At 42.7% G+C, this 21,465-nt stretch overlaps 1 protein-coding gene across 4 annotated transcripts in view; it reads left to right on the top strand.

The window, feature by feature from the left end:
* Positions 1–21,465, top strand: part of lamc3 (laminin, gamma 3) — a 72,002-nt gene that overhangs the window by 9,352 nt on the left and 41,185 nt on the right. For all 4 annotated transcript variants that reach the window (XM_058064275.2, XM_058064274.2, XM_058064271.2 and 1 more), the window contains 5 exons: positions 1,632–1,936; positions 14,297–14,427; positions 15,733–15,905; positions 19,785–19,973; positions 20,431–20,548. In XM_058064275.2, the coding sequence (XP_057920258.2) occupies positions 1,632–1,936; positions 14,297–14,427; positions 15,733–15,905; positions 19,785–19,973; positions 20,431–20,548 (916 nt within the window). The remainder of the gene's footprint in view (positions 1–1,631; positions 1,937–14,296; positions 14,428–15,732; positions 15,906–19,784; positions 19,974–20,430; positions 20,549–21,465) is intronic.

Raw genomic sequence — 21,465 nt, 5'->3', positions numbered from 1 at the left:
GTGTCTCTCATATGATCTTCTGTGGTTATCATCACTGTCGGGTCCACATGAGCTGTAATGAATTCTCCAAAAGCCACTCCACTCCTCCAAATCACGAATCATTAAACATTGCATGCACCAAATTACACAAGTATCATTTTGCAGATGCAACTTTGCCTTTCATCCCCAGGAGGCGGGGGGGTAAGGGGAGGGGGGAGCGCGTCCAACAGTCTCCTGCCTCTGTGATGAGTTGTGATGAGTTGTGCCTCGGTGCCGGCAGGGCTGCGGTCACCTCATGCAGAGACTAAATGAAAGTTTAACGATCTTTTGGCTGCGAGAGGAAAGAAACCATTACAGAGGGATGCCGCAGAGCTGAGGCGGTACCAGGGGATGGCGCCTCCCCTCCGTGCCAACGTGTGTCCAATGATGTCGCACAAAGGATCCCTGCAAGGGCCATAAGATAAGAACACTTGATTTATGCCACATTGGGGTAATTCCCAAGTGCGTGTTAGCAGGATTGCTCCTCCTCGCAATTCTACCATTTGCATATTCCTCACTTCCTGGCAGGTTAGCGTTAAACAAGACATTGACCTGCACCACGACTGTTTGGAGAGCGAGGAAGCAGTCGGAATGAGAAGTGAACACTCTCCCAAAGAGCTGGACCTTTTTAAAATTATTTCTGTAGCCCCGCCCTGCTTCCTCTGTATCAGCCAATCACATGTAGGCTTGCTTTGTGGCAAATTGTATTTTCATTCCTTTGTTGTTAACTGCTGGTTTTTGCAACCTTGTATGCTGGAGGCCGCTAGTTAGCAAGCTAGCAAGCTAACCATTCATTCATTTTCTACCACTTATCCTCACAAGGGTCGCAGGGGTGCTGGAGCCTATCCCAGCGGGGTACACCCTGGACTGGTGGCCAGCCAATCACAGGGCACATATAGACAAACAACCATTCACACTCACATTCATACCAATGGACAATTTGGAGTGGCTAATTAATCTAGCACGTTTTTGGAATGTGGGAGGAAACCGGAGTACCCGGAGAAAACCCATGCATGCACGGGGAGAACATGCAAACACCACACAGAAATGGCCGAGGGTGGAATCGAACTCGGGTCTCCTAGCTGGGAGGCCTGAGTGCCATCCATTCGACCGCCATGCAGCCTAGCGAGCTAACCAGTTAGCCTCAAATTTATTTCTTCCAAACATCAGAAGCCAAGAAACTTCCACTTTTTTCACTCTATTACGTGTAGCATGCAGTGTTAAGGTAATGTCATGTAAGGTAATGTCTCAATGTTTAGAATTCAAAGATGAGAATATGGTATGTACTGTGTAGAAAACAAAAATGATGGTTTACATGTTTTTTTGCAAAAAGAAAAAAGTGTTTTTTTCCCAACTCCCAAAAGCATTGAACAATTCAGGTAGTAAATTCTTTTTCTGTTCATTCTTAGCTTGTCCTGCAGGAAAGACATCCGTTTACCCTGCATAGAAGCGTGGGAAATTAAAGCTATCCCCTTGAATATTTTCTTTGTCTCTGTTGCAATTAAGTCAGCTTTATTTTTTTTCTTTTCATTGTTTCGCTCCAGGGCCCCGATTACACACCAAAAAATCCCACTAAGTCTCCTAGTCAAACTCATGCAAAATGTGTTCCACAGGAAAGGCCTTCGAGATAACCTACGTCCGACTGAAATTCCACACCAGTCGGCCCGAGAGCTTCGCCATCTACAAACGCACCGAGGTGGACGGACCTTGGCTGCCCTATCAGTTCTACAGCGCCTCTTGCCGGGAGACCTATGGAAAGGGTGAGAAGGGCTTCCTTCGACAGGGAGATGATGAGAGGACAGCTTTCTGCACGGATGAGTTCAGCAATATCTCGCCTCTTACTGGGGGAAACGTGGCCTTCTCCACCCTGGAGGGACGACCCAGTGCCTACAATTTCGACCAGAGCCTGGTGTTGCAGGTCAGGCTTCATTTACTTTCTATTGTTCCTATTCCAATTGATAGTCACGCTGTTTCAGCAGCTTGGATCAAGTGTTGAGTCCTCTACAACATCTAATTTTGCATTACTTTTCACTTTCACTTTCTTTTTCTTTGACACGTTGCCATCAGAAGCCTAATGAAGGGATAAACAACAAAAAAACAACAAAAGTGACACCCTTCTTCAGTGTAGTGCTAATGTAGCTAGTTTTGTTTTCAAGGACCGCCTGTACACTGATTTGCACTCACATAGCACAACAAGAGCTTCTTCATTAAGGGTTAGGACCATTATCGAGTGGGCGTTGACTGTGTGGAACCCCGCCCATTCCCTACCCAGCATCTTTTTTGACAGATGCACTCAACCTCCCCAGGAATGTAAGCTTTTGGATGGGGCACAACACTCCACCCTACCCCAGCATCTCAGTCGAGGCCCTGCCACAAATCGCAACTCTTCAAACAGGCAACGCACGCCCCCCCCCCCAACTCTGAAAAAAGGAGCCTTCCTCCAGCATGATCTCGTTTCAAGCGGGGGGTAAAAAAGACGGAGGCGCCGAGGCCCATCATCTCCTCAGCCTAAGCTACGCTGAGCAGCAGCAGCATAAAGACATTTTCTTCTCACGGCTGCCATGTGAGGTCCCTGTGCGCCCACTCTAAGAGAAATAAAGACGATGTGCGGGATTGGATTATCCCGAGGCTATGGGTTGGGCCCGTTGTGAGGCAGGCGGCTGTCAAGAACCGAGTGGCACAGTCGCATAAAGGAGGAATCTGTACAGAAAACTGGATTTGGCTGTGGAGCTACAAGTCCAGAGATGAAAAAGAGCGAATATAAATACAGATTTCTGTAGCTTTGCGATAACCGCATCACCTACACTCAAAAAACACCACCGGATTCTGCTTGTCTTTGTCCGCTTTCCTTGTGTTCAATGCCACTTGGTCCTTCAGATTCCCTGCATGGGAGATGTCGTGGGTCCCTTCACCCCCAAAACGCTCAAACTGTCTGTTTTTTTTTACATCTCAGAACATCAACTAGGACAGAAGAAAGCTCTGGAGGCTTAGTTTATGAACTCTTTGGAATTTGTGACGTGTTCCTTTCTGTGGAGTTTGCAGTAAGTCCATAGTTGGACAGTCCCGCATTAAGTCCAATCTACTTGGTTTTCAGGCACGGTTACTACGTGGCCATTTTGGTACACATTTTGGCCTCCTTCTCCAGGGTCTTGGGGGCGTTTGTTTATCCGGGAGTCTGAGTTCTCGTCTCCAGCATGTCCCCCCCGCGTGCAGCCCACCAGCTTTCACAACACTGGGACCGACTAACATCAGTTGGTGCTTTTCATGGGAGTTTTTGTCCTTGGGTCAACATCCCGGTGGTCATCCCCTCCTCCTCCTCATCCTCCTCCTCCTCCTCTGGATGCTGTGTGCTCCATGACCCAGGGGTCAACAGCTGGACGGAAAATCAATGAATTCATGCTCAATTGGAAGGGGGATTGGGATGGCTCTACTGGATCGATGAAGACCTATAGGCCTGCATGCATATTTTAGTCAGTCTAAATTAATTGCAAAATCCTTGAATAAATTATCAGTGTTGAGTTGGCGTTTCACAGGCGATATGGACACGTTATGTGAGACAATGTTTCAAGGACAAGAAACAGCCTGCTCGCTGTTTTAGCCACTTGTTTTCCAAGAGCTTTTGTTCCCGCCACACAACATTTCCTGCCGCAGCTTTGAAAGGCCTCACGGTAAACAAATAATGTTTTTATTTCCATTCTGACTCCATTGTGATTGTCTGAGCCCTTTAGGTGAGCGGGAGATCAGCGGCCAATCAGTATTTACTATTCAAACGTGAACACTAATGGTGCAGCTGGTTGTATTTCTATATGCACCCATCGACCCGCTGCTTATAAAGCTGCACGGGATCAATAAGAGGCACGGATACTTAGATTGGGCGGCAAATCTCTCAGCAGAACCTGCCCGATGCCTCCTTCTGCTTTTACAGCAAGATGAGAAGACCCACCATCGCCTCTGATCCCTTCTCCCTTTTGGATAGAGCTCAGTTGCACAGCCATCTTTTATTAGAACTCTGGTCTAATCTATTTTAAGGTGCTGCGAGACGAGCGGCCGTAGTGAGTAACATCAATACGAGTGGCCTCTCCGGCGCTGAAACAAACCAAATTGCCTTTTGCGACAAAGTGGAGGGCAAAATGAAGCAGCGGCAGAGTGTGTTCTTCTAGAAGTGAGACAGGAGTAGCTCTCATTTGAGCTGCAAGGAAATGATGCATAATAATGGACGGGGACATGAAGGGGGAGGATGGCCATAAGAGTACTACTGCATTTTAAATACGGGACACTCAAACCACAACAGAGCTTCCAAGAATGAATCGTTCACATTTTTCCAGCCAGGAAAATTCATTTTGTAAAGCTTTGTGATATAACTCTGAAAAGTGCAGTATTTGAACTTAAATAATCTTTGTAAATTTTCATTTTAGTAAACTTTATTTACATCATATTATAACTTTCATTAGTTTTGCTTCTATAGTTTTGTTTGTTTTGCATAATATTGCAACTAAAGTTTTATTATTATAATAAAATAATAATAATAAATATAATCATGTAATATAATATGTAACAATATATAATAAGAATAATATAATAAATAATATAATAATATTTATTATAATCGGTAATATAAAATAATAATAATTGTTTTAATTTGTACTAAAATAATACATTTTCCTCAATGTGGGCAGTTTATTTTTGTAAAATTAGAATATGACTTTTTCTTTTAATATTTGGACTTTATTCTCGTTTGTTTTTTTCATTTCTGCTGTATTTGTATTTCAAATTTTGCAACTTTCTACATATTTTTACTTCATTCTGGTAACATAACTTTTTCCACAGCCTAATTTCCCATTTATAATTTTTTTTGTTTCTTTTAATATTGCAACTTTTAAAAAAAGTGTTTTTTCTGTAATATTTCAACTTTAAGCTACTAAAATCCTGTACTAAAATGTCTATTTTTCAAATTTACAAATGAAATTGCATAAAAAAAAATTGTCATTGTTGCGCATGCACATATGTAAAAGCAGTCTCCGAAAAGCTAACAATTTGCAGTCATAATGTTGTCGTTATTAAATGTTATTAATTGTAGCTAAACTTTGCCAATTAGCTATCATTGAAGTGTCATCAAACTAAGCAATGCGTGCGTTTGTGTTACATGGCTCATAGCTTACAGAGCAAAAAGAGAGCGGGCTGGAATGCTAACAGCACATTCGAAAGTTAGTTCGCAAAGATATTGGCTTGATTTTATTGAACAAAAATATCCAGGGTCAGTAAAAAAAAAGGAAGTAATGGTGCCCGCTGTGCACTTTGGACACCTATGTTATAAAACCCAACCTCGGTTGCTGGTTACACACAATGAACTGTTCATAACTACGCCCCAAAGGCGTAGCATAGCCCAGAACAATATTGTATTTCCATAGAAACTAGGTGTTATCAACAAATGTTGTAAAAAAAAAAAGGGTACCCCCTAGAAAGAAGGAAGCCCATTGGTCATTTATGGCTGATGTCCTTGGCATTTAATGTCCATGTCCTGCTGTTATGTTTGATGGTACGTTAAATTGGAACACTCCACATCATTTGTGAAAAACATTGATTGATAACCCTTTTGTTTGATAACACCGCTGTGAACGGACAAGCAATAAATGGGGTATTTAGGACTATGTAGTGAAGTGAAGTAGCTGGCTAAATTATCATCTTACTAAATTATCAATTAGCATCTTTATCCTTCATGTTGCTCGACATTTCTCCACCTTCTGAACATTTTCTGGTGTCTAATTCACTTCAGTTTTCACTTTGACTGACCACTTCTGCCTTAGTTATCACTGTTTACTTCATATGAGCAGATCCTTTCACATGTTCAAGGACAGCATCTTTATCCTTAATGTTTGTTGGCACTTTCCACCATTGTGAAAATTTTCTGGTGTCTAATTCACTTTCACTTTCATTTTTGTTGACGACTTCTGCCTTAGTTGTCACTGTCCATTTCATAGGAGTAGATCCTTTCATATGTTTAAGGACGGTCGACACTTTCCACCATTCTTAACATTTTCTGGTGTCTAATTCACTTTCACTTTCGTTAACCACTTCTGCCTTAGTTATCACTGTTTACTTCATATGAGCAGATCCTTTCACATGTTCAAGGACAGCATCTTTATCCTTAATGTTTGTTGGCACTTTCCACCATTGTGAAAATTTTCTGGTGTGTAATTCACTTTCACTTTCATTTTTGTTGACGACTTCTGCCTTAGTTGTCACTGTCCATTTCATAGGAGTAGATCCTTTCATATGTTTAAGGACGGTCGACACTTTCCACCATTCTGAACATTTTCTGGTGTCTAATTCACTTTCACTTTCGTTAACCACTTCTGCCTTAGTTATCACTGTTTACTTCATATGAGCAGATCCTTTCACATGTTCAAGGACAGCATCTTTATCCTTAATGTTTGTTGGCACTTTCCACCATTGTGAATTTTTTCTGGTGTCTAATTCACTTTCACTTTCATTTTTGTTGACCACTTCTGCCTTAGTTGCCACTGTCCATTTCATAGGAGTAGATCCTTTCATATGTTTAAGGATGGTATCTTTATCCTTAATGTTGGTCGACACTTTCCACCACTCTGAACATTTGCTGGTGTCTAATTCACTTTCACTTTCACTTTTGTTGACCACTTCGGCCTTACTTATCAATGTCCATTTCATAGGAGTAGATCCTTTCACATGTTCAAGGACAACATCTTTATCATTCATGTTGGTCAACACTTTCCACCATTCAGAACATTTTCTGGTGTCTAATTCACTTTCACTTTCGTTAACCACTTCTGCCTTAGTTATCACTGTTCATTTCTTAGGAGTCGATCCTTTTACATGTTCAAGGACAGCATCTTTATCCTTCATGATGGTTGTGACGCCATTGTTGGTCGACATTTCAGACCACTTCACTTTTCACTTTTACGATCTTTGACCGAATCTGACATTGGTCAAGAATACATAAAACAATTTTATATGCAAGTTTTGACTAATAATAGGCCGTATTCAACCACAAAACAGCAATAATTTATGACTTCATTGTGGAAGAATTACCATAGAGTGAGGGAGCGATGTTCACCGATGTAGCAAGGGATGACTGATGACTTAAAGAGAAGAAATGTAACTTTCCATAACAATAATGTTAATTACAAGAGAACATGTAGTTTCTTTGGGATGCAGCCAACTGCACGTGCAATATGCTAGTTCTGCTTTCTATGTTTATCATCACACTGTTCCAGTTTGTGTTCCACAGTGTTTCCAGGAGACAAGATTCTGTTCTTAGTGAACATTAGTTGTACTTCTTACCCGTAGACGGATGGACAGGCAGTGTCAGAGGTTAAAACGACACTTTAGGATAAAGGTGGCGTCGATGACGTGAGAAATGATCCCTGATCCTCTCGATGGCATCCGGCGTGCTGCGTCCTCCGCATGCGTCTCATAGGGAGCCATGCATATTTCATGAGGCTTAAAACCTGCAAATGCATTCTGCCTGTTTTATTAGCATTTTAATCCCTTGGCAGGTTTGCCACTTGTGCCTTCGGGGCTGAGGAGGTTTTTTTTTTTCAGTATGGAGACTTTACACACATGGTCGGCTTTCTAAAAGACACACACGCACGTATCTGCATGTCCATTTAAAGGTCAAAACAAATGACATCCAAAAAGGTACACCGGGTGGGGAACGTACGGGATATTTTGTTCAGTATGCCCACCCGGTGTAATATTTAGACTTATTGCATTATTAGATGGTTTAGAAGCGACCGACCTTGCCACAAATCATATTGATGCACTTTCAAAGTAATGGCCCGCCACGTTTTTAACTTCAAAACTGCAGCTAAAATGAAAAGCGCTTGATGAAGTCAAATTTAATTTGTCTGTTCATCCATCGTGAATGTTTGTCCATCTTCTCCGCAAAGATGCCTGGCAAATTGGAGCGTCGCCACTGAATGTCAGTGATTGGGGATGGGGGAGTGGGGGGGAACATATTGGGGTCGCGGCAAAGTTAAGCAATTAAATTAAAAAGTTATTAACTTTGGAGCACAGGATGTGGCCGTGTTTCCTGTCGCTGCCAGGGCAACGCGGGGGAGATGGGGCGACGAGACGAGACAACATTTGGCATTAGGGGTTAAAGTTCATGTACGCTCCACGGGAGACATGTTTGATATCTTTCAAATCTGCCTCCAGCTACATAATAGTGCTAATTGAATCATTAGTGGTCCCTGCATCCGACGTCAGTGCCGTGGCTGTAGTGTAAGGCTGGCCAAAATGGGGAAGTTAATTAAGCTTTTGCTGTGATTTGCACAAATAAAAAGTAATGGGCTGACTGGAATGCTAATTAACCCAAGGAACTTGCTTCCTTTTCTCTGAAATAAGTGGTATTTAGAAGCCGGTTTGCTGTTTTTTTTTTTTTTTTTTTTTTTTTTTTTGCTCTTCCACAATTAGCACAGTTCCCCCAAGCATGACTAATAACTCCTCCCCACCATCACGGTCTCTGGCTCTGTGATGAATGACCATATTTTCTTTTACATCGCCGATACATTCTGTAAGGCTAACAATGCATTTCAAAGTTGGCGACAAATGCGAAACAAAGTAAGCCCGAGCGTCTGAAGGGACGCCGTCGGAAACGGTAATGGACATTTAATGAGCTGGCAGCAAGAAGCTAGATGGAAATAAAGCCTAACATTTCACCAAACTGCTTTCTTTGGTTGGAAAAGCAGTGGACTGGATTGTGGCCACCCCGGATACGCCGTGGGTTGGGGATATTCCGCTCAAGGCCTGCAGGTGGCGGTCGGTCGAGAGTTGCCACCGGTTTCCGAGCAAATCAATTTGAAAGACGTGTTGTCCTCATTTGATGGACAGGTGCTCCTCCTTGAATTTAAACAAGTTGCCACATTCAAAGCGTTTCCTCCTTTGCTTTGTAAAAACTTGCTCTGACTCCATGGCGTATTTAGCAATACGCTAAGTCTCATACTCGGATACATTTGTTGAATAAATAGAAGAGCACCGAGGATCGAACCAGCAACCATCAAGTTGGGAGTTGACCACTCTAGCGTGCGCCGAATACACAGAATTCGACATGCATTTTTAAATGCAAAATTAATTTCCACCAATTAGGGATGACATTGAATAAATGTCACAGAAAATATGAAATTATGGAAAATGTGGGATTAATGAGCTGAACATTTGAAATGTAAAAATTGTCTGAATGTATAAAAAACAATTACACAGGGGGACTAAGGATCGAACCAGCAACCATCAGGTTGGGAGTTGACCACTCCAGTGTGCGCCGAATACACAGAATTCGACATGCCTTCTTAAATTCAAAATTAATTTCTACCAAATAGGGATGACATTGAATAAATGTCACAGAAAATATGAAATTATGGAAAATGTGGGATTAATGAGCTGAACATTTGAAATGTAAAAATTGTCTAAATGCATAAAAATGTTGAACGATTACACGGGGGACTAAGGATCGGACGAGCAACCATCAGGTTGGGAGTTGACCACTCCAGCGTGCGCTGAATACACAGAATTTGACATGCGTTCTTAAATGCAAAATTAATTTCCACCAATTAGGGATGACATTGAATAAATGTCACAGATAATATGAAATTATGGAAAATGTAAAAATTGTCTGAATGTATAAAATCGATTACACAGGGGACTAAGGATCAAACCAGCAACCATCAGGTTGGGAGTTGACCACCACCTGAGCCATGCCCCAGAATAAGCCCCAGAATAATAAGAATAAGCAGAAGTTTACATGTTATATTAAATGTCAAATGAATTTCCAGCAATATGAGGCAACATTGAAATTTGGAAAAATGGGAAAAAAATTAAAATATTGATTTATGGAAAGCAAAAAAAATGGAAATCTCTGGAATTGTTGCAATGGAAAAATGGAGTATGATTTTGGAAATAGATATGTTGAATGATTACATATGAAGGACTGTGGATGGAACCAGCAACCATGGAGGTTTAGCATATCTACGTGGGTTGGTTTAAAATATGTCAAAGGGCCCCGGCCCTACATGGAAAAAGTTAGGACACCCCAGCTCTATATTATTTGTTGGTGTGAATGTGGGCGTGTCTTTGATGTGATTGGCTGGTAACCAGTCCGGGGTGTCCGGGGAAACCTTAAACAGCCACTGCAACAACATGCTTTAGGTTGACCTTCAAATAACTTAAACACCTCATCCATGTCTTCTTCACTTGTTCTTTACGTGGGTCGTATTAGGGGAAGATTAAATATGTGTCGGTCCGTGAGCATGCAGGGTAAATAAACAACCAGGATCTAATAAATCATGCGTGACAAACACACAGCACCACGACAAGGTAGAATGAATATGGAGATGAATAAGAATCATTTTAGGTACCATCTCCACCCCATGAAATCCCTGTGGTGCATTTTACTCATACTTGGCTTTCAGACTTGGCTGATCCTTTTTTTGTCCAGCTATCGACAAAGTCATGTCACGGAAACGGGCGGCGTCATTTCGGCCAAACACCATTAGCCATCGGAACCGTGGGCAAAGTAGAAAAGAGCAAAAGCCGCCCAAGCCAAATACAATCAATTGCTTTCAGGTTCCATCTCTATGGTCCTAAATGGGCGGCTCGGGCCCGCCGTGTCCAAGTGCACTCCTGGCTCAGAGAGCAGTGATAAGGCTAGCAGGGGGAGACACAATGAAAAATAAAGAGGCAAGATATCAGGTCCAGTGAGAGGCTATTTCAAGTGAGAGCTCTTGATTTGGGCTTGGGGGGGGGCATCTAGGAGGGGAGGCGCTGAAACAGGATCCACTTCTTCTTCAATACAAAGAAACCAATCCGTAAGCAGACATATTCTTACCAGATGTGTCACCTTTGACCTCTCTGGTCATGTCGTGGAGCTGTAACACTCGGGTGGTCTCGGTCCAAAGACGACGGTGGCAAACATGGCTGGTCCTAAGATGGAATCCAAAATCTGACTGACGGCCAAGTATTGTATCGTTGCAGCTAGGGTTGCACGATAATTATCAGACTGATAATTACTGATGGATTTATGACCTCATACATAAAAAATAGCTCTTATAACTGCTCTTTTTTTTTTAAGTGTGGCAAGATTATCTGTGCTGTGCATGTGAGCAAATCAAACAATCAAGTGTTAACATTAGAGCTCCGTAGACATGAAATAACACCCCTATAATCACTCTTATTATTCATTGTTTACATCGCATTTCGCTTCGAATGGAGTGGGGAGGGAGCCAAAAACTTACCACTTCCACATGGAATGCGAGGAGAACTTTACTTTCACTTGATCTCAGCCATTCCATCGGTTCGGCTCGGCTGACTCAGTAGGCCATAGTAAACCCATCCATCAATTTTCTATGCCGCTTAACCCTTACTAGAGTCACGGGTATGCTGGAACCTATCACAGCTGTCGTCAGGCGGGTGAGAGGTGGAGTACACCCTAGACTGGTCGCCAGCCAATCATATTTACTCACACCCACATTCATACATATGGACAATTTGGAGTCGCCAGTTCATCTGACATTTGACATCATCTGAGGTAGGCGGAAACCGGAGTACCCGGAAAAACCCAGATTTGCAAACTCCACACAGACACGCCCGAGTGGAGATTCAAACCCAGGTTTTCCCAAAGTCCTGACTGTGTGGCCTACACAAACACTACCTAACCATAAAACGGAAAACAGACATCATTTGTAATTTAATTATTTTTTGGAAAAAAAAAATGCAATAGTGAGGGATGACTGTAATACAATTTTTCTTTAAGTGAAGTGGCTAGGGACGACTGTACATGAATTTTATTGTTTTCCAGAAGTTTTCCCCGAGAAATGCATTGCTCAGCAAAACCTTACTTTAGAGCCTTTAAATATGCATCTTTTATTTACCCTTTTCTGCAATGCAATACAATAAAATATTTACAATTTTTGTAAAGGTCACTGCAAAACTAAAGTTGCTTTTTTTATTGAAAAACCTGACAACTTTCAGATTTGGAACATAGCATCCTTTTTTTTTATTGCAGTCTTTCATTATTCCCAGCGGTCCCCACTCTCCAAGGCAATCCCACATTAACAACACCAAGCAACGTATTTGTCCCAAGTGATGGATCATCTGTCTCTGGCAATTTCAGCAAAATCTCTGCAAGTAGACATTCACTGCATAGTGACTTGAAACCAATGACAGCCTGCCAGGTATGAAATGGATCTCTAAAAAAAAAACCAAATATATATATATAAACTGTATATCAGCCATTTGAGGTGGCTCGGTAGCCTTCAGTCCTCCCTAGTAAACTTTTTATATTATTTATTTCTTTTTCAGCCAGAAATCCACAGGACTGTGCAAATAAATCTCAGACTGACAATGCAGAAAAAGCGTGATGTACATACAAAAACACTCTACTTCTGTGCGGGTGAGCAAATCAAGTGCTCCTTTTAATGGCCTGTCGTAACGTAAAAAAAAACATCGATCACACAAAAAACCTTCTCACCTGAAGACGCGTTCAAAGTTGTAGTGATTTGTACTATTCTACAATGGTCACTAGATGTCCATCATGTTAGTACTGTCCAGAAGAGGACGTAAAAAAAAAATCAAGAAGGAACTCTTCTAATGCTAATTTGTGAGTCTTATTTTTTCTTATAATGACTACAATATTGGCTAACAGGAGTGTGAAAGTGACTATAGGGGTGTTATTTCATGCATACAGGGCTCTAATAATGTTAAGTTTAGCCATATTTGCTAAAAAAAAAAATCAAGAAGGAACTCTTCTAATGCTAATTTGTGAGCCTTATTTTGTCTTATAATGGCTACAATATTGGCTAACAGGAGTGTAAAAGTGACTATAGGGGTGTTATTTCATGCCTGCAGGGCTCTAATAATGTTAAGTTTAACCATATTTACAAGGTCATAAAACAGGGGGTTGTTTTTTTTTTTTGCTCTACCTATGAAAATAAGGAAATTGCAGAAATTCACAACCATATCCGGAACCAAAAAAAATCATCTGCCCTGATTTAGTTCAAGTAAAGAGAGCAACTTGGTGGTCCCAGCCGTGATTGGTTAAGACAAACAGAGAGCTTGCAGCTTGTCAAAGTGTGAGTCTGGCCTCTTTCCAAGCTTCTTGTGCTACTATCTTTTTTCCACCAGTGCCAAAGACCCAAACCAAGAATCAGACAATAATAATTCTCTTGCTAAGCAGTTCAATTTCCATCTCCTTTTTACTGTTAAGGGACGCCTGGTGCCAATCGCTCTCCTTTTACCGAAGCTGACTTTACTTATCTTCTTGTTTGCTTTGAGTGAGTTTGCTTTACGCCTCTGCTTTCTTCTCGCACCATCCTGTCTTTACCTTTGCGGCGGGCTCGAACCAAGGAGCTCAGGTCATATCAATGAGAGGAGCTTATAGCCCAGTGATGTACAGACGGGCTTCCACAGTCTCAATACATTTTTATTCATATACAGTGGTACTCCGGTTTTCATTATTAAGTCCTTCCTAAAGGTCTAAGCATATGAAATAATATGAATATAAATCTCACAATATCACACTTTGATTCTCCCTCCCTGCCTCCCTATTTTGCAGTGGCTGTTTGGTGGTAAACTATGGTCTATTACTTGTGAAAATACAAGTGATATGTAGTATTCTGGTTGCTAGGTGGCAGTAATAACACACAACAATGAGACATTAGCTTAGCATACATTACCTTAACACTGCATGTAGTCAGCCATCGCGTGTCCCACATGATAGAGTGGGAAAATGTGCTTCTCACATTCAGTGTGGAAGTGGTAAGTTTGCAGCTTCTTAAGTTTATGAAAATTCATTTGATGCTAACTGGTTAGGTTGTGGCTGCACAGTGTAGAGTGGTTAGCGTGCAGGCCTCACAGCTAGGAGACCCGAGTTCAATTCCACCCTCGGCCATCTCTGTGTGGAGTTTGCATGTTCTCCCTGTGCATGTGTGGTACTCCGGTTTCCTCCCATATTCCAAAAACATGCTAGGTTAATTAGCGACTCCAAATTGTCCATAGGTATGAATGTGAGTGTGAATGGTTGTTTGTCTATATGTGCCCTGTGATTGGCTGACCACCAGTCCAGGGTGGACCCGGCCTATCGCCCCAAGACAGCTGGGATAGGCTCCAGCACCCTCGTGACCCTTGTGGGGATAAGCGGTAGAAAATGAATGAATGGTTAGCTGGCTAGCTTATACTGCATGTACATGTGTTGCTTTACCAAATATCAAATTGGCAAAGTTGCATCATTTTTGTGTTTATTTTCCAGGAATGGGTGACGGCCACCGACCTTCTCATCTCACTGGACAGGCTGAACACCTTCGGGGACGAGGTCTTTAAGGATGCCAAAGTGCTGCGTTCCTACTTCTACGGCATCTCCGATTTCTCTGTGGGTGGCAGGTAACAAAACAAGTCAGGCCATGCTCGGTGTTCTCTGGTGGATTTGAAGGATTTCAGTCTTAGCGGTAACAAGGAAGAAGTGAGACGTATCTGCAGCTGTTGGTCACAAGCCGATCCCATGGGGGGGGGGTTCAGTTCAGTTGGTCACAAGTGTTTGCAGGCCATTCTTTCCATCCCCGATTGTGGAGTCAAAAGCACCACACTGTGGGAGCGAGCAGTCATCCTGGTTTCAGGCAGCCTTGTTTCTCCTGTGATGGATATGCTGCTGCTAAAATAAGTAAGTCATTCCCAAAGAGGACCGGGCTCGACTCTGGCACTGTAGGTACTCTTGAAGTGTTAAGTATTTGCAATGAACCCTTCAGCTGGAGTATGAAATTGATCTGACACCTGTCACAGATGCTCAGGCTCAGCGGAGCGCCGTGACAGATCCTGTGCCAGTGTCTCGACACCTGAGGGAGGAGACCTGCATGACAAGACATTAGCCGCGTCGTGTTGCACCTCAGATCAGTGCCCTTACGCCACCGTGCTGACCGGGAAAGTTCAAGCATAAAGCGTGCAGATCAAACCTCAAGCAAACACGCTTTGGTGTTGACATTTGCTCCGTATTGATATGACTCATTAGGCTGGTGTTGGTGAGTGACAGGCGCCGGTAAGTGTGTTGAAGTGTCAGAGCGACAACTGGCGGTGGTTTTGACACATGCTGCCAGTCGTCGCCTCTGTGTTCCATCACAGTCGCTTGACGGGACCTTCTGATGCTGCCACAACTCCGATCCGAGAGGTGTTGCTGACAGTCAGGAAGTGGCGGAAACTGAGATCATGTCTTGAGATGACCAGCTCACTTCCTCACATTCGTAGTCCGAAGACCAGAAGCTCGGCAGATTACTCCTGCGAGCTAGCTAGCTAGCTGACGCCAAGCCGAGGGATAGTGACAGCCAAGACAAAGGGAAGAAATGCTGGCATCGATTGGTTTAGTCTGTGTCAAGCTGTCAATGCAATCCATTGACATTTTACAAACTAGTTTTGTTTTCCAAGGTAATAAGGGACAAAGTGGTTACTTTTTGTTGTTGTTGATTCAGTTTCTCAAGGGACGCTTGGCAACCCGATGTACTTATAATTATAACTTTTGGAAACACTTTTTAATTGTGCACTTAGCAGATGTCAAACTGCCATCCATTTTGCAGAGGTGACAGGAAGTAGTAACCTCGTTAGGGTGGAAACACCCACTTAGCGTCCACTCAGTTTGCTGTTTGCAAAGATGGTGTGAGAAACGTTCTCACCTTTTTTTTTCGGTTTATCTTCCCTCAGATGTAAGTGTAACGGCCACGCCAGTGAGTGTGGGCAGGCGGAAGATGGCGGAGGCGGCCTGGTCTGCGTCTGCCAGCATCACACGGCAGGGGACGACTGCCAGAAATGTCAGGACTTTTACCAGGACAGACCTTGGGCTCGGGCCACCGGGGACTCGGCCAATGAGTGTTTGCGTAAGTTTTATTCACTGTCACACTTGAAAACTTTTTTTAATGTGAATCCAAGTTGACGGCTTGGCCTGTCAGAGGTCCTGCTTGACGTGGGAATGTCTATACTGGTAGTCGTCATGTGTGTGAACGTTTTGACTGGTTTGGGACTGGAAAAGCAACATTTTGTCCAACCGGGGTGGAGTAATCAAGTCTCCTAATCTGAGATCTCCTAAACTGCTCCAACCAGGCCCTGTATTGCCATTGGCTAACCTTTCGTGTTAGCATTCTGAGTCCAAACCTTCTGAAACACTTTTGATCGACGACAACAATTGCTCTTTAGTGACACCTGTTGGACTTACCTGGAACACATGAACATCGTTTACAGTCGCCTTAACTTTGCTTGTATACTTTCAGTCGTAATGTGAAAATAAGACTTCCAAAGGGATACAGCCCAGTTTAACGGATGGAATGAATTCCGTACATTCTATAAATAATCTGGAATTCTGGAAGGCACTGTTATGTTTGAAGAGGCATCTGTGTTTATATGTTGACACATACATTTGATGTAGCTTTGCACATCTGTTTGCCAGCAGCAGCATGGTGTATGATTTAGAATCTTTATCAGGCTTGGCTCGTCACACGTTGACGGAAGGCTGTCAGGAAGGACTCGGAACTGGCTCTTTTTTAGTGCTTGCTGGGGAATAAAATAAAGCCTGCAAATAGCTTGTTTTTTCTTTTACCGTTGATGTTGATTATGCAGAGAGCTGGTTTTTAATTACTCCTACTCTTAATTCCGAGTAGCAGTCACTTGAAATAGCAGGCTGACTTAATCAGAGCGGTATAATACTAAATACGGGACATCATATACCAGAAGCAGACTGCCCTGCGCGGATTTCATTTACTTCATTGGGATTGTGTGTTAGCCAACATAATAGTCTTTCTTCCAGACTATCCTCGAGTAATTACAAGCAAAACTCACTTGTGGAGTTAATCCCGTAGATCAGGGGTGCACCTAAAGAAAAAAAATCAAAGGATGCTCATTCATTTTCATATTTGTAATTTAATTAGCAGGCTAAAAAAAACCCATCCTGCATCACTGACGTTTGTTAAAGGTGACAACCCGCCTTATTATGGGCCCGCCTGCAAAGCGCAGCCCATTATTCTTCATACTGGTTATACTCTCCTAATCAAAATGTTAAGAGCAGTTGAGAAATTTACATTTTTCACTGTTGGATCTTTGTACTGTTGGTTCCAAGTCGAGCTTTAAACTGCACAAAAGAATAAATGTGAGTGAGAAAGCAATTTATTGCTAACAAGTATTAAAGTGAAATAGGCTGTTCACCTGCTGATGATAGCTACAAAAAAAAACTCCCCTAAAATGGAGTCAGTAATGAGTAGCTGTGCCATTCTTCATCAAGTGAAAAATGGGTTCGGGCATGCTTGATGCAGTATTGCTCCAGGTGGGGAAGATGGATTCACGGAGGGCATCCACTGTCTGGAACTGATGTCTACCCTTTTCCATCCTGCCCCAAATGTTTTCCATTGGATTTAGATGAGTGAGCTTATTCCTCTGGAAGAAGTCATTTATGAAGTTGTTGAAAAAGCTACACAAAAGAGGGCCTTCAGTCATAAGGGATCCTGCCGTTTGACGCCCTTGCACAACTTAAAGCCCCATTGTTCCATTGAAGGATCATGATGACACCCCCTCCACTGTGCCGTGTGGAAAACACCTCAGGTTGGATCTCCTTTTAACGCTGGACGCCATCAGGACCGAATAAAACTAGGACACCCCTGTTTTTGGATGCTGACTGAGTGTGCTGAAGACCTGCATGCATGATGATGGTTTGACCTATGGGCCATCATTTTATTGCAGCACTTTTCGGACAGTAAACGGTACTTATGTGCTTCCTGTTTTAAAAACCACATAAAACTTTGAGAATTGAGCAGCGTCACAGGTCCACGTGCAATTTCAAGCAGCTGCTAAAAGCTTTGTAGTAATATTTTCTAAAAAGATGAACACACATTTCAGGATGAGGCTAATCTCATGGAAACAAAGCCCAGAGGAGCGATACGAGGGCAGCGCCTGCCTCCGATCAGGGTCGTGTTATGCAAATGAAGGAGTGCTCGGAAGCCCTGAATGGGACTGATGTGCTCCTATAAAGAGCCTCCAAGGAGATGTTAGCGCTGCTGACTCATTCACGGCCCTTTTTAAGTACGGCGACAATGACACAACTGTTCCTGTAAGCACAGACCTCCACTCACAAAAGGCTGCAGGGAGTATGCGACCTGTCGACCATTTCAGAATAAAAGTATCACCTTGGTTACCAGCACCAAAAAACATAAGGCTTTTCAAAGCTTAGACTGACAAGTGTAGACAACTCTTAAGTACTGCAGAAAAAAACAAGGTCATCCATTTTGGTATTTTCTAAAAGAAATCTAAAAATATACGCCTAAAGTAAAAAGATACACAGGGAGCTCAGTTCAGCATTTAAAAAATACACCAGTTTATCACAGTGGTTTCGTGTAATTTCATACTTGGTAAATAAGTTTAAAATGTATGGTTACAAAAATAGTAAAAAGCTACTGTTAAAAAGTTAAAGTGAGACGTCTACAAAAAGACTCGTTTCAGTGACAACAAGAGTGGGTGCTCCTGTTGCCATTAGACAATCTTTTTCCTCTCGGTGAAGCACAAGCTAGCAATGGCAGAAACGAAGTCCGAAAAAGCTTCTAAACACGTTGCTTTTGCTCTAAAACACTGGAGACCTGGAGAACCATTGTTTTTGTGAGTATCTATACCTACAAAGTACTTAAACTAGCGATTTGTAAACTTGATGTTGTGCTGTTAGTAATATAACAACGGTGTTTGGCTAGATACTGCTGTTTAGCGTAGCTAATGTACATGCATTGTCTTTGTTGGTTCTCTGGCTGTCAATGAGTCACATGCTGACGGCACAATTACAATGTACGTACTATTTCAAATGTTACAACACCGTCACCAATAGGGAAATGTGATGTTATCATAGTAGCATCCTGACCAACAGAGTTTGACTTTCTACTACCGATTTACTCGCTGTCTCTGTTTCCTGGCCACACTTCCTTATTCTCCACCAATCACACTTGAGCTGCATTGACGGTTATCGGAGCTCCGAATATCAACACGAAACACAACATAGAGCATGCCAAGGTTTTTGACCGCACTACGAAATGTAGTATTAGAAACTCCAATTCATTTAAAAAAAACGTTATTTTTTCGTCTCGCGCCTCCAAAGCACCTCGTGTTTGTTCTGTAGAACAATAGCACGAATGAGGACTTTAGTCAGTCATGCAGTCGATGATGCACTGTAGTTCATAATGGCTTCCCTAGTGGCTGATATTGGCATTGTTGTCCACTTACAATGCATGTGTGCTGATCATCTGGTCATATGCGGTGCAACATTAGCTCACTGTTCTGCGTCATCTGCTGCAAAATATTCCTTTTTTCATATTAAAGCTGCTGCATAGATGGCATATTAGCAGGCAGAGGGGGACATAAACATAAGAAGCATATGGCTAATACTAGCACAGCAGAGAGCTGGATTCATAATAAAACGGGCAATTTCACCTAAATCCCCCCTCAGGGTGGCTGAGAAAAAACTGAGGAGGGATTTGACGCGGGGCGGTATGAGCAGTGATGCCGCCTTATCAGCTGAGTAATTTGCTCTTGTGTAAACACGAATTACGCTATCTCCCCCCCCCCCACCCCCCTCTGAGAGCAGACCGTCTCCTCATTAAGGCCTGTGTGAAATGAGATTAGCTAAATTATGATCCAATCCCAGAGCATGTAATCTCTCCCTGTGTCTATATCCACATGCCAGCCCCGCCGCATGCGCTAGCTTGACCTTTCCCCTGTCCTGAACCTCGCAGGTTGCAACTGCAGCGGGAGGTCGGATGAGTGCATGTTGGACATGGAGCAGTACCGCAGCACGGGCAGCGGGGGACGCTGCCTCAACTGCCGGGACAACACGGACGGCGCCCACTGCGAGCGTTGTCGGGAGAACCACTACAGGAAGTCGCCCGATGATCCCTGCCTGCCCTGCGACTGCAACACCAACGGTGACCAGCAATGTCTTGGACGCCTTCTTCTCCAATTGCATCATCACGGGAATAAAGATGACACAGAGAGAACACACACACACACACACACAAACACACACAGTATTTTCCAATCTCCTTCCTAAATGGTGCAAGGTGATTGCACGGGGGCTTTGGCAGTCCCTCCTATCGATCAAAGGTGATAACAGACTCCATCCGGCTGGTCGTCCTCTCCGGGCCGCAATGCCCCAGTCGCTCTTTTCTCTCCATTAACCCGAGCAGCAGCGTGTCAGATCATTTCCCACTCCCCCTGCCTGCTGTTTCCCTAACACAAATCCGATAGCAGGTGTTATTCCCAGCATTTATTTAGGACATATTGATTGCTTAGTGCCATTACGTCTTATGAGCTGTCATTTTCGCTTCTTTGTATCTTTCCCTGCCGTAACCCCGCCCCTCTTCTTCCCGCTCCTCCAAACAGGCTCTACCAGTCTCCAGTGTGACAGCAAGGGACGATGTGCATGTGCCGGCGGCGTGACGGGGGACAAGTGTGACACCTGTCACGATGGCTTCCACTCGCTCGGCCCCGGTGGTTGCAGGTGAGCGGCAGAGACATGTGGAACACAATATGTTCTTTACAAGGATCTAAACGGGGGGGGGGACTGTGCCAAGTGCATTACCACCTGAAGTACTAAAAGCTAGAGTGGATTGCATTTGCATATTTTTAGCTGTAAAATACGTTTAAATACCCTCATCATCCCGTACTCGCTTCTTCTAGCGTGTGTTGGAAAATGACCTCTGCCCAAAACCTGGTTAGCACTTCCCCTCTGTTGCCATGGCAACCACATCCACCTGGAAACTTAAGAGGAGAGCCATTGCTGCAGGAGAAAATATATACGTATACATAAAAAAAGGATACATTTATATATATTTTTTATATTTGATTATTGATGATTCAGCATCCTCAGACTTTATATGAAGGGGTACATTTACATGCACAAAATAGTCCCAATAGAAATGGTAAAGTTGAAATATTTAAAAATTCAAATAAAATGAATATAAAAATGAAAAAGTAGAAAATATAAATTATAAATAAAATAGACCTGAATACATTTTAAAAAGAATTTAAAAAGTCCAAAATTAAATAAAATACATAAAAATAAAAATACAATATATTTACACACTAAAAAAGGCTTTTTAAAATTAATTAAAATACAGTAAAAATATTAAAAACTAGGAAAATTCAAAGGTCACATTTTTCCTTTGGGTTATCTCCAGGGTGCAGTTACCATCTTTGAGGGGAGGTTGGTGTGTTTTAAGTTATCCCTGCCATTAAAAAAGAGTAAGGCAGCAATAGAAAGACTTTTGGGGTTTTCCTAGGAAACTAAAGACCTACCACAAGGTTCACTGCTCTTTTGTTCTCGCCATCTCACAGACAGCTATTTGGTAAACAAAGCACAGTTTTACTGTTTGCCGAACATCAAATGCTGACCAATCGTAACAGAGTTGGCATGGT

The sequence above is a fragment of the Doryrhamphus excisus genome, linkage group LG10 (assembly GCF_037039965.1).
Source record: "Doryrhamphus excisus strain RoL-2023G ecotype Guam linkage group LG10, RoL_Dexc_Guam_v1.1, whole genome shotgun sequence".
NCBI lineage: Eukaryota > Metazoa > Chordata > Actinopteri > Syngnathiformes > Syngnathidae > Doryrhamphus > Doryrhamphus excisus.
Note: the sequence above shows the minus strand (reverse complement) of the source record. Positions and strands in the feature narration are given on the sequence as shown.